At 28.2% G+C, this 14485-nt stretch overlaps 1 protein-coding gene across 4 annotated transcripts; it reads right to left on the reverse strand.

Moving 5' to 3' along the window:
- Window positions 1-8879: 8879 nt before the first annotated feature.
- On the reverse strand, window positions 8880-14338 carry LOC145181075 (endothelial differentiation-related factor 1 homolog). Of its 4 annotated transcripts, none has more exons than XM_090072004.1 (7): window positions 14130-14338; window positions 13363-13414; window positions 13207-13284; window positions 12469-12551; window positions 12274-12367; window positions 11921-11983; window positions 8880-9042 (listed from the first exon to the last, which is right to left on the reverse strand). In XM_090072004.1, exons 1-6 carry the CDS (start codon window positions 14205-14207, stop codon window positions 11922-11924), a joined length of 447 nt encoding a protein of 148 aa, XP_089928130.1. In that variant the 5' UTR covers window positions 14208-14338; the 3' UTR covers window positions 8880-9042; window position 11921. The 4 variants fall into 4 exon arrangements, with proteins under 4 accessions (XP_089928130.1, XP_089928131.1, XP_089928129.1 ...); XM_090072005.1 differs by having other exon boundaries at window positions 8880-9048; XM_090072003.1 differs by having other exon boundaries at window positions 8880-9048; window positions 11894-11983.
- Window positions 14339-14485: the final 147 nt, after the last annotated feature.

Below are 14485 nucleotides of genomic sequence, written 5' to 3' on the forward strand. Positions count from 1 at the left end.
ACAGTAAACACCATATCTTCCCGACATTTTCTGTTAACTTGGTTTTTTATTTTGTATAAAACTTTGTAGTTCCCAGGATTTTTCAGCTCATTTTGTAAATTTTTAAGAAATAAAAAATTGATGAAATATAGCATTTATTTTTTGAAAATGCACTAACATAGCACGCGATTTTGATTTCAAACTCAATTGCTTCCCATTACTATAAACTAGTAAAGACTTTATTAATCAGAATTTTTTAATTCACACAAACTTCAACCTGGCGGTCAAATTTCATAGCAGTGTTGGGTCCATTTCCACACAAATCTAACGAATTTGGGCCAAATGTCACGATTTTGGCCACTTTCACCGAGCTCTTTTGAAAGTCTTGCTCATTTTTGCTTGTAACCTATCAGGCTGAGCACAAAAATGACAAAGACAGTCAACAGAAAGGCTGGCAAGCACCGGAATCGGCGACAATAGCCCTTTTTTTGGTCGATTTTCATACAAATCGTCTAAATTTGGGCCAAATATGGCCGAATTTGAGACTTTCGCCAACTTCTCTCGGATCCCTTACTCTTTTTGTTTGTTGTATCCTATCAGACTGAGCAAAAAAATTGCTAATGGCATCGAGGAATTTTATTTCCTTTCAAATTGTTTTTGCTTTATTTCCACTTGCCAGTTATGCATCAAACTCCAATATGTAACTTATATTTAAGCATTTTATGTATTTTATCTATGGACTTTACTTAATCCTTTTTCTTTTTTAAGACAACATTTTTCAATTTCCGACAATACAACATCCATTATTCAAGTGTATTGGAAGTTCTAAAAACCTGGAGTGAGTTTGAAACACGGTAAATTGAATTGACGTTAATCGTTGTGCATTCTAAATTTTAATTCACAGTATTTGTGTTTATTATGTTGATCTGAGGTCTCAGTTCTAATATTCATAACTCATTATTAAGTAAATATGCCGAGTCAAGGTACTGCCCTCCTAAACTTCCGTTAACAGCTCCAGAATCTAAAGCGTAAACCTAACATCTTTGTCGCGATAATATGTATGTGTATACACACACACACACACACACACACACACACACACACACACAGATATATATATATATATATATATATATATATATATATATATATATATATATATATATATATATATATATATATATATATATATATATATATATATATATATATATATATATATATATATATATATATATATATATATATATACAGTGGGCCTTCGATCATATAAACTGATAGATACGCCTTACCGTAATTTTTCTTAACACACTTTTTAAGCCAACATCTATTAGCACGTGACGTCACGTTTGGGCATTTAACAATTTGTAATATCGGTTTAGGACATAAATAACTAGATGTATTTAACACTTTTTAACAAGTTTTAATATTTGATATGTATATTATTTTGTTTAAATTTAAATTTTCGAATAGAATATAGGTATATAACGAAAATGGTTGCATCATGTTCTGCATATAATTGCACTCAAAGATATACTAAAGGGGTTACTTTTCATGGGTAAGTAGCCAAAAATTATTCTTAAACTAATTTCCTATCTTATATTTTTGAAAATAAATTAGTTTATTATATTAATGCAACTATTAAATACTTTTTTTTTTTTTGATAGTTTTCCAAAAGATGTGGAATTAAGGAGGAAATGGATACAAGTTATGCGGAGGGATGGTTTTACCCCTAGTAAACAATCTAAACTTTGTGGTAAACATTTCACTAGTGACTGTTATAATGAAAGTCCTTGGAGTTCACAAAAGAAATTAAAAAATGATGCAATCCCTTCTATATTTGATTTTCCAACACATTTAAGAAAAATTAGTAATCCTAGAAAACCATCAAAAAACAGACAAAATATTATTTCAGATAATATCACTACTGGTTTAATAAAGTAAGTCTATCTTACAATAACATAACTAATACTTTTATAATAGCATACATTTATTTAAAATGTTTGAGTTAAGTTTTTGTAACATATAATACCTACATATTTTTAGGAACAATAGTGTTGACAATTATATCATTAATGTTGACAGCAATATCACTAATGATTCGATACAGTAAGTCTTATGTAACTGCAACTTTTACGATGGCATTGATTTTAAATGTTTAAGTTTACTTTTTGTGACATATAATACCTACATATTTTTAGGAAGATTGATATTGAAAAATGTCAAATCAATCCTACTACCAATGGTAAACGGTATATTGGTGACTTTGATGAAAATGATATAATAACACCAGAGAATAGCAAAAAGTTTTTAAAATTAACTATAAGTAAACTTGCTGTTAAACAAAAGACAATTAAAATGCTTCAACAATCCAAGCGTCGTCTAATAAAAAGGATTAAAGACTTACATTCATTTCTTAGTCATCTTAAATCAAAAAGTATGATTTCTGAAGAAATATCAACTACACTAATGGTATGATATATATTTTGTGATAAGAATAGTTATGAAACACTTGCATTTCTTGACTCTTTTGACCATAATTGCTGTTTCTCTCTAAAATATTTGTGACTTTTTTTAGTTCTATCTTTGCCTTTATTTTGTTTTAGCTGGCCTACAGTTGAAATATGGTTTTAATTTAACAAATTTTTATGATATAAAATTTACAACATTAATCATTAGCCAACAGTTAAATTCAAACCATATAATTACAGTAGGAATAGTTTTATTTACTGGTGACATAATAGAACAGGTTTTAACTGTTTATTTATCATGTCATATATACTGTGTGTTGCTATTTATTTTTATTGTATGGATATATAAATTCATTTGATCTTTTTAATTACAGGGAACTATGTCTGAGTCTACAAAACAATTATTTTGTTGGATTTTACAAGGAAAAAATAAAAAGCATTACCCACCAGAATTAAGGAGCTTTGTTTTAACATTAAATTTTTATTCTGCTAAAGCATACAGTTACGTTAGGAAAACATTTAATAATGCTCTTCCTCATCCACGAACTATACAAAAATGGTATAAAAGTGTTGACTGTTCCCTTGGATTTAGTAAAGAAGCTTTAGTTACTCTTCATAACAAAGTAAAAGAGACTCAGAAAATTGATCAACGTGTTGTGTGTTCATTGATGTTAGATGAGATGGCCATTAGAAAAAAAATTGAATGGACAGGCCATAAATTTTCTGGTTATGTTGATTTTGGTGCTGATATTAGTAATGATAATTTACCCGAAGCAAAAGAAGCTCTAGTTTTCATGGTAAACTGTGTGAATGGACGCTGGAAACTTCCTGTTGCGTATTTTTTAATTGATGGTTTAGGTGGTTATGAAAAAGCTAATATTGTTAAACGTTGTCTACAATTTATTTATGAAAGCGGTGTGGAAGTCATATCACTTACATTTGATGGAATTGCTTCAAATATTAGTATGGCAAGTTTTTTAGGATCCAATATTTCTATTGAAAATATGAAGACTTGGTTTCCTCATCCTATATCACATCGTCCTATACACATTTTACCTGATCCTCCACATATGTTGAAGCTCATAAGAAATACATTAGCAAGTAGACCAGCAATCTATGATACTAATGGAAATTCTATTGAGTGGTCATACTTACAGAAATTAGTAGATATACAGAATAGTGAAGGTCTGCACATCGCTACAAAAATTAGAAATCGACACATTGACTGGACACAGGAAAAAATGAAAGTGAAAGTTGCAGCTCAGACTTTCAGTTTAAGTGTGGCAAAGGCATTAAAGTATTTAAGACAAACAAACCACCCTTTAAATTTTAAAAATAGTGAACCAACTGAAACTTTCATTACAAATATTAATGATGCATTCGATATTTTAAATAGCCGGAATTTACTAGCCAAAAGTTTTAAGTGTGGGATACAAAATTGGAACAAAGAAAAAATATTTTTACGAATTGATCAAATAATTAAATATCTGAAAAGCCTTAAAGAATTACCAGATGGACAATTTATGTATACAGCAGGAAGAAAAATGGGTTTTCTAGGCATGATAATTAGTCTGAATTCTTTGAAGTCAATTTATGAAGAAAATGTTTTTAGCAATGAACCAATATTGAAATATGTTTTAGCATATAAATTTTCTCAAGACCATCTTGAAGTTTTTTTTAGTGCTATTCGTAGTTGCAGTGGTCATAATAACAATTCGACAGCTCGCCAATTTGAAAGTGCATATAAATGTCTTTTGATTCATTGTGAAGTGACTGGTTCTCCAAATGCAAATTGCTTAGATCAAACACCAATATCAATTTTAACTGTAAGTAGTAACCATAAGTCTCAAATTATACCATCAGGAATTCAATGTTTAGATGCTAATTTAAAGGATGGTAATGATATTTTTGAAAGTCAGTTAAATGATCATATGTATTATAAGCTTCCTGAACTTGAAACACTGTCATTTTACGTTGTTGATGTTGAAAGCTACATTGCTGGGTTTGTAGTTCGGCAAGTTATACAAATTGTAAAATGTAATCCTTGTATTTGTGCTTTAACTTCAGATGAAAATACTTCTACACTTGTGACTCTGAAACAGTATTCCTTAAATCCAAAGAGCGGCCTTATAAACGTATCACTGACGTTATTTATTTATGCAAGTTGGCTGAAAAAGAATTTAGAATATTTGAGCAAACAGATAATTTAAATAAAAAGAACTTAATGGAAATATTAGTAATCAAATGTTTGCGCAATATGCACAAATCTGTTTTTAAATGTTTGCATGATCATATGTTTGATGAAGATCCTCAAGGTAATCATGTAATATCTTTAGTCAAAATTATTATCGCTAAATATTTAAAGATACGATTGCACCACAAAGCCGACTCGATCAACGATTTACGACATTATAAACGTATACGAAGTGTATTAACAAAGCAAATTTTATTTTCGAATCAATAAGAAGTTATTTTGTATATTAATGTAAAGCATTATATAACATAACTTTGTATTAACTGTTACGTTTTTTATGCTAATAAATTTATGAATGCATTTAAATTTAATACAAAATAGTAATAAATTTAATAATGTTTAATAAAAAATAATAATAAGATTTAATACAAAAATTAACATTTAATGTTAAGTTTTCTATTCTAAAAACTTTATTTCGTTTCTATCGTTTTTTTTTTTTTGCCCAAACGTGACGTCACGCGCTAAAAGATGTTGGCTTCAAAATAGTTTACGCGCGGCGTATCTATCAGTTTATATGATCGAAGCAGTGGGCAAAATAATTGTCCGTACATTAATGAAAAATAAGGTTTTTTGAAAAAAGCTCTAAAACTTTAAATGATAGAAAAAAATAAATTAAACCAATAGATAGCGCACAAGAAAACAAATAAAAACGATACACCATCTTTAATTTTCTCCCGACAATTTAAATTATAATTAACTTATTTAAAAGTTTTAAAAATTTTAAAACCAAAAAAAATCCGTACGTTTGATTTAAAAGGTAATATTTTGTTTATAAATGATTTTTATATTAATATCTTGTACTTTTAGGTTAAATAATACTTTAATAAATAAAAATAACCCTTTTCTTAACTACGTGGCAATGAAAAAGAAAAGAATATGGTATTGACTTACGTAAACGAGTAATTTTTTATAGGGAAAATGGATTATCAATTAAAAAAGTTGAAAAAATGTTGAAAATACCACCAATCTCTGTTCAATATACATGGGAAAAGTATTTAAAAAAAAAACAGTGGCAAATAATGGTGTACGAGGCAGAAAAAGATCAACAACGCCAAGAGTTGACAGGTGCATAGTTGGGAAAATCGAGCAGAATAGAAGAAAAAATGCAGTAGAAGTATCAAAAGAGCTGGAAAATGAATTAAATATTAAATTATCGCCACAAAAAATTAGGAACAGACTGAATGAAGCCAATATTTTTGCAGGGACGCCACGGAGAAAACCATTCATCAGCATAGTGAACAAGAGAAAACGGTTGCAGTGGGCAAAGGAACATGTTCTGAAGGATGATACATTCTGGAATATGATTATTTGATCAGACGAGAGTAAATTTAATTTATATGGAGCTGATGGTGGTGCAAAAGTTTATAGAAGAGCCGGAGAAGAATATAATGTGAAGTGTTTGAAGGCAGCATTTAAACTTTGTGGTGGAAATGTTATGGTTTGGGGCTGCATGAGTGCGTCCGGTGTTGGCAAAATTGAATTTATTGATGAGAAAATGGATCAACACTTATATAGATCCGTATTAGAACGGAATTTGTTGGCTTCGGCAAGAAAACTAGAACTTGGAACGGAATTTATATTCCAACATGACAACGATCCAAAGCACAAAGCTGGATCTGTAACCAGATATCTTGCTGCAAATGGCATTAACGTGTTGGATTGGGTTGCACAATCGCCCGATTTGAACCCTATAGAACATTTATGGTCGGTGGTGGAAAAAAGAATGAAAGATCGAGCTCCATAGAATAAAAACGAGCTCAAAGAATTGGTTTTAGATGTTTGGTCATCAATTAATCAAGAAATTACGTCTAAACTCGTCTCATCAATGAAAAATCGTTGTAGAGCAGTTATTGAAGCTGATGGTGGTCCAACAAGATATTAATTTAATTTTAACTAATTTTAGTTTAAAAATTAACATAGTGTACGGACAATTTTTTTGTTTAAACTTTTAACTCTTTTCAAATAAACTTATATAACTTTTCATATATTAATATATTTTTAAGTAATACACTTAAAATTACTTTAATATTATAATATTTCTTTAAAAACTCTTAATTACAACTATCTATATACTTTTAAATGTTGTTTTGATCAAATATAGATACTTTTCATTAATGTACGGACAATTATTTTGCCCACTGTATATATGTATGTATATATATATATATATATATATATATATATATATATATATATATATATATATATATATATATATATATATATATATATATATATATATATATATATATATATATATATATATACATATATACAGTGGGCAAAATAATTGTCCGTACATTAATGAAAAGTATCTATATTTGATCAAAACAACATTTAAAAGTATATAGATAGTTGTAATTAAGAGTTTTTAAAGAAATATTATAATATTAAAGTAATTTTAAGTGTATTACTTAAAAATATATTAATATATGAAAAGTTATATAAGTTTATTTGAAAAGAGTTAAAAGTTTAAACAAAAAAATTGTCCGTACACTATGTTAATTTTTAAACTAAAATTAGTATATATATATATATATATATATATATATATATATATATATATATATATATATATATATATATATATATATATATATATATATATATATATATATATATATATTATTGGATAAGCCTAGCTCGAGATAATTAATGAAGTTTAGATTTCAATAACATTTCTATGTTGAATAACATTTATCCAAGCTGACCAGAATTCAAGCAAACAGAGAAAAATAATGCAAAATAGTGCAATATAAGAAACTTTCAGTTTTGAATTAAAGTTTGGAGGTTTTTTTATATTGCATTATTACTTAACGCATAAAAGGTAATTATAAATATTAAAAGCTTGCAACTTTCCTTTTTTAAAAATTTTAACAGCAAAAAGATATATTGAACTCACATATACTTAAATTACACAAGAGGTTTGATAAAAATGACGATGAAAATATGATTAGCCTTTTTAATGAAACGTTTTGTTACAATCACAGATACTTGAAAAATTATGTTTAGGGACCTCTCAACTGAATAAATCTAAATAAAAAAGCTTATAAGCAATTTCATAGTCTATGGGATGTATATTTAAATTATATGTATTAAAAAGAAAAACTAAGGAAATTCGAATGTTGATTTTTCGTGTTTTTGTCGACCTCTACCCCACTGTGTTGTGAGGAGCTTCCTAACGTTTATAAGCTTGAAGACATGCCAAATTATTTTTTAAAAGAAATATAACATCTAATGATATATCAAAAGTATATCTAAAACTATTTGACACTTTCACAGGCGAATCTAATCGAACTAAAAATGTACTGCCTTCCAAACTCTTCAAAGTAATTAAAGTATAGGAATCGATAAAATCAGCGTGAATGTTGCTAAATCTGTTTTCGCAATCAATGAATCTTATCACATATCAACATTTCTTTTGAAGCATGTAGAATTCTTGATCAACTTAGATTTCCCCCAAAATTATGGCTAGTTACTTTGAAAAGCTTCAGTGGTACGTGGTGTCCAGCCATGTACCACTAAATTATTAACAAAAGTAGTATCCACGAGGCACTTCAGTAAATTGTTCAGGATAAAGATAAAACCTAAAAAAAGAGTGTCTTTACATGTCTTGCTCTACCTAGAACCCTTCCATTTCCTAGAACCTTCACAAAATGTTTGTTCACAGGCCTTAAGTTAGAGGGAAAAATGAGGATTTTATCTGAGGAAGCTTAGAAGAGAATAAAAACGTGTAAAGTTTGGGGGATTTTTTAACAAGAATACTTTTTAAAAGTAAAAGAAAAAAAGATGTAAAAAGACGTACTTTAGCCTCAACTTATCTCTATGTAAGGAGCTTAAACAAAGAGCTGGATTTGCCCTGAGAAGCAAAACCTTTTAATTATATTTTGATTTTGACCAATAAATTAAATAGATACAAAATTCCCAGCAATATCCTGAGAAAACTTTTTGGATTTAAAATCAAAAATTATTTTCTTATTAAATTTGAACTAAGGGTTAGTTTCTACCACCGCAGAGCCGCATTTCATGGTCTTTAGCTATTATTAATGCACATCAAAAGACTTTTAAGACTTTTAAGAACATTTTTTTAAACCGTCTAAAACATCTATTGGTTAAAAATGTTTTTTACCTAAATGTATAGAAAATATTCTAAAGACCTTAACAACAAGAAATAGTTTAACAAGAACCATAAGAATCAATTTGAGCATCTTCAATACAATTGAAACACGATAAACAATAGAAAAACGATACGCAATTGAAACATGTCCAATTGTTAACACGATACATCATCGATACACAGCTGTAACACAATAAAGAACTCGAAAAATATGCGATAATCTGCACCTTTGAAGAAGATAAAAAAAGTTAAAATGTTGTAAACTTTTATTACAATATTATAAATCTATTTATAGATATTATAAGTTTACAATGCTATTAATTTACAAAACTTCCTAAATAATACTATATCTTAATATAACTGTTAACTGTATATTAAATAAGTTTATATCATTATGTTTAAAAAAAGAAGTTTTGTGAGTATTTATGGGTGTGGGAGGTTTAAAATTCCTTTATTAAGAAAGGACATCACATTAAGCCAATGATCCTTTAACAAAAACTTCAAATAAATGTTAGTTTAAGGGTAACTTGACTAAAAATGGACTGCCAGTGAAAATTAGTCTACTCACTCACGATTAGAATTCGTCCAATCGCAGAATATTCAAAATAACGTCATTTTGGGATTTTTTTGGGGGAGTTACCCCACGATACAAAACTTTTTAAAGTTTCTTTAACAATTATGGTTTTTCCATTCTTCAATAAAATCTATTGATAAATAAAAAAACAAATGGAATAGGTTTTAGTTCAGTTATTTTCAATTTAGGAAGATGAAGGGTCAAGGAATTATCATAAAAGTATGTAAGTTTCGAGGCAAACTATTTGATAGAAATAATGTTAACTTATTCGAAGGAGGTCATAGAGGAGGAGGTCGTTGAGGAGGAAGTCGTAGAGGAAAAGGTCATAGAGGAGGCGGTAATGGAAAGTAATAAACGTAATTTACATTTTCATAGTTTTAAATTTAAATAATAAGGTTATGATTTATAAAAACCTAACGTCCAAAATTAATCATAATTATTTTGTACGCTGGTCAGCTACAAGATGACATCTTAAATGAGTGTTAAAGAGGAAAAGATTTGTATAAATTAAAACGCTTTTTTTACTTATAGATACACGAATAGAAAACGAAGAAAGAAGTTAATATATCGAAGACGCGCTGCGAAAAGATTAATGCGATATTTGAAAACGCAGATGTCTATTATTTTTTGAAATTTATTAGATATATTTTTTTATTTTGTATTACAAACTTTAAAGCAGGAACAAATTCAATTGGTTCTTGTTTATATGATTCTAAAATTCGAGTAATATAGCTTACTCTAATTTAAGCAAATGACATACCTCATCATACTGCTGAAAACGGATAAGTATTACGAGACTAGGAATTGACATTCCAGAAATACCGAAATTGGTGAACCGGTAAATCGAACAAATATGTATTATCAAGAACAAATTCTAAATTTAGGTAAACATAATCCAGTACAAACCGGTACATATAAAAAATATTTTAAAACCGATTAATGTTAAATGATGATTGATAAAGAAGTTTGTACTTTATTCGTTATTAACGGAAAAATAAAACGCCGATGCTTATTTTACAAAAGCTACATCTTCATTACATTATTTTATAATGAAACGTTTTCAAGCCATAATGAACTAAATAGAAATGCATTGAGATATCGGCAATAAAAGAGGAAAAATGCCTTTCGAGGAGTTTAAAAGTACAAATAAAGTTTGGTCTAAGTTAGCATAAGAAGCCAAATGTTCTGTTTGGTTTGTGCTTAAAATCCAAGGAGGATCCACGAGTGGACTTATCAGCCATCTAAATTCTCAAAACGGCATCAACTTAGAGGTCAGGTCAAGTTCAAACAAACTTGGTCTTGATGTCAAACAAATAACATTGGACTCCTTCTTTTTTCCAAGCCAGACAGGCAGGTTTAGGACAGGTTATTGCTAAACATGTTGCTTATGATGGAACGCCCTTTTACCCTTTCACAAAAAGTGATTGAATTTATGATTAATTTTCTACTTAAGGATAAAAAAATCCCTGTAAGACTGCACAACAATCGAGATTCGGTCATGAGGTTAATCTCAAGATGAAAAATAACATCAAAACAACGAGATAAAGAAATTTTCTTTGTCGTTGGAGGAAAATATTTCATCAAAACTTGGATTACTTCTTTTAAAAGCACGTGTTAGATTTAAAATTAACGAATAAAATTTCAAAAAGTCTGCCTTATATGAGCAAGCAGAAACAAGACTGCTATTTTTTGTAATTACTGGAATTTATGCACAAATCAGCCATCACCAATAAAGCGATGATGTTCATTTGGTGCTTGAGCAAAACATTTATTGTAAGATGGCGGAAAACTTATTAAAAGCAAAATTGTGAAATATAATTTAAAGATTTCTTCCGACAACAGTGTTTGTTCAAGTGTAAAATCTGTTATTAACTTTACTAAAGATTCATGGATGAATTATTAAGTTAAAAATTTTCTATTTATTACTTTTAAGCGTTTCCTTGTCAGTACCCTGGTTAGATAGCTTTGTATTATCACTAGATATAATTTTGAAAAACATTTAAAATACCGAATTCACAGTAAAAGTTTTTTTTACTTATTGTATAAGTGATTTTTTGCTTTAGAATGTCTAATTTACAAAAAACTAACGTTAAAGTTTCCCAAAATAATTAACTTAAAGGTGTAGGTGGTGATGGTGGATACGCCACTTATGATGAAGTTGTTATAAGATATTTAAAAGAAGGTGATCAACCGAGTTGGCGAAAAATTTAAAAACATTTCCTTTATAACAACTTTCAATTTTAACATAAAAGATTTTTTATGCTGATTTTGATTTAAATCTATCATTTCTTTTTATCATAAATTGTAAAAACGCAAACAGCTTTTCGAAATCATGCTAGAAAACATTAAAGAACACAAAATGTGTGATCATCAAAACTTCAAATGATCATATCTTTTTTTGTATATATAACATGCTTAACATGTAAAAAGAAATTTTAAAAGTTTAAAGTATTTTACATTGTAAGAGAAAAATCGAATACATTAATACAAATTCATACTGATGTTTTATGGGTCATGGCACTCACACTATTTTTGTGTTTTTTTAGGTCCAATTGGTTGTCCTTTCTCAGCTCCTCGCAATTTTAGTCCTAAAAGACATGTGAGTAACAAGTAAATAAAATAAGTAAAAGGTAAATAGCACAAAAAGAAATTTTCTTAATAAGTACAAGGATTTGTTGCTGAAGATATCAAATTGAAACCAACACATTTATTTCTTCACACAAAAAAATCACAACATTGCATAACAAGTCAGATAATCATCTTTGAAGTTTTATTTTTACAAAGTAGTTAAGCAGCTCTTTTGTAATTACATACATAAATACATACATTTAATTTCAGTGTGATTGGATAAAATTTAACAACAAAAAGTATTCTTCACCTATGACTTTTTCAATTTTGCTGAGTATCTGATTGTTTGGTATAGCTCTTCCTGCTTCATAATCATTTATAACTTGTGGTTTTTCATTTATTTTCTTTTGAAAAATAAAAAGAAGATCGTAAGTTATTTCAAATCTGTGAAAAAAGAAAGCAACAATTACAATAGGATTTTGTGAGTGAGGGTGAAATAACCTACAGTTGCAAGATCCTTTTGTGTCATTTCTTTTGCTATACGACCTTTTTGAATTATTTTGCCAACCTCCAGAGATACTGTTTCAACTGAAAAGTAAAAAGATGAAGTTTTGTGGCACAGAAATTATACTATGTTAAAGACTACTTCAATTATTAAAATAGAGATTATGGTTCACTCTGCCTTGTAAATATGCAGGGCGATAGTAATTATATGCACTCTGCATTTCACTCCAGACTATTGAACATGCAAGAATCCATTGGTGTATTTTCAGAATTAAAGGATTTCAAAAACATTCCTTCATTCTCAGGTTAATAACTATTGAATATCCATTACTGCAGAAATAAGCACTTTTTTTTCTTGAAAATTGGAATTTGTTAATTTCATTAGTGGCCTCTAGTTCTCCAATTGGCTACTTTTCCTAATTTTAAAAGTTCTTTTTAAAAATTTTGCTATGTGAATATTAAATCAATTTAATGAAAAGGGTTTCACAGTCACAGCCTGCCAAAATGCTAATATTTACCAAGAAAATGGTAAATATTAGCATTTTGGCAGACTTTATTTTTCTCAAATTTTTAAATTTGTTAATTTCATTAGATTGTACTTTGGATTGGCAAAAACACGTAAATTTATTTCAAATAATGATCTTTCATAGTGATGCAATGAAATAAAATAAAAAGATGCAAGGGCACAAAAGTATAGTAGCACCAAAACCTTTTGCACTTCAATCAAATTAAAACAAACCTTTTAACTCTTCAGTGTCCCTGCAAACTGCAGAAGTATCACGAGACCCAATATGTTGTTTATTACCTCCACCTCCAACTAGAATATTTATTGAAATACATGTTAAAAATAAAACAAATATACAAAAGAAAAAGAAAAAATAACTAATAGACTCACATTTTTTTGAAGTTTCAATTTCGGTACCACTGCGCATAGCTGAGTTTATTGCCTAAATGTATGTATGTATTTATATATATATATATATATATATATATATATATATATATATATATATATATATATATATATATATATATATAAAATTAAAAAAAGCATTGCTTTAAGCATAGGTTACATGCATTTCATACAGTTTTTTTACTCTTCTAAAGTAGACATTTTTGACTTTCACACTTAGAACTTCACAGACAATACATTTTTAAAAAAATGTAATTCTAAACAGCTGTTACCTTGGGAATTAGAAACCCTTTTTACCATGCAGGAAGAGTATCAGTAAAATGAAAGTAATTTAAACTCATTTAGCTTATTTATAGAAAAATCATATTTTCAGCAGCAAGATATAAAAAAATATAAATAAAAAATACTTAAGTCTATGGTCCTTGAAAAAAAATAAAGTTATTCATTTCTTTTTATATCAGCTATGTTTATAGATAAAATTCCATGGTGAATTGTTAGCTAGGAATTTTAATATTAAAATACTAAATTGCAGTAAGTACCTAAATGTATGCATTCTCTTACAAAATAGTTTTGCCCTCCCTCCCTTTCATTTGATGGTTAACATTACCCTAAGAAAATGTGCTTCTGGACCCCATGATAAGTCTTAGGGAGGTTTATATCCTTGCCATAAATAGTCTGTCTGTATAGCGAATCTAAACATCGAAAACAAAATAAATAGCTAGTTAGGTATTTATGATATTGCTCCTCACTTTTGAAGATCTTGCTTCCGTCGACTTGACAGGTTTCTTACGCAGATAAGTAACATCATCCCAACCAACTTCTGCCATGATTTTTAAATAAAGTGTTGTTCTTTTAATTTATTTTGTTTATTAAATGAGCAAAGAGTCAAATAATTATATTTTGATGGTCGGAAAAACTGGATTTTGACTACCATGCTTCTTTTTTCGAAGATCATTGTTCTGCATTTTATACATAGTTTTTGAATAAAGTTAATTTGAGGACTAGATTAGATAATAGCTAATATTTTATAATTTTTAAATAGTTGAATTATTTTAATGCTCGTGATCTAAATGGTTTGGATTGCTTTCTAAAGCAAAAGTGGGTA

This window comes from Hydra viridissima, unplaced genomic scaffold, assembly GCF_058129835.1.
Source record: "Hydra viridissima isolate aposymbiotic clone 2 unplaced genomic scaffold, HvirCarnegie_v1 scaffold_14, whole genome shotgun sequence".
In the NCBI taxonomy this organism is placed as follows: Eukaryota; Metazoa; Cnidaria; class Hydrozoa; order Anthoathecata; family Hydridae; genus Hydra; species Hydra viridissima.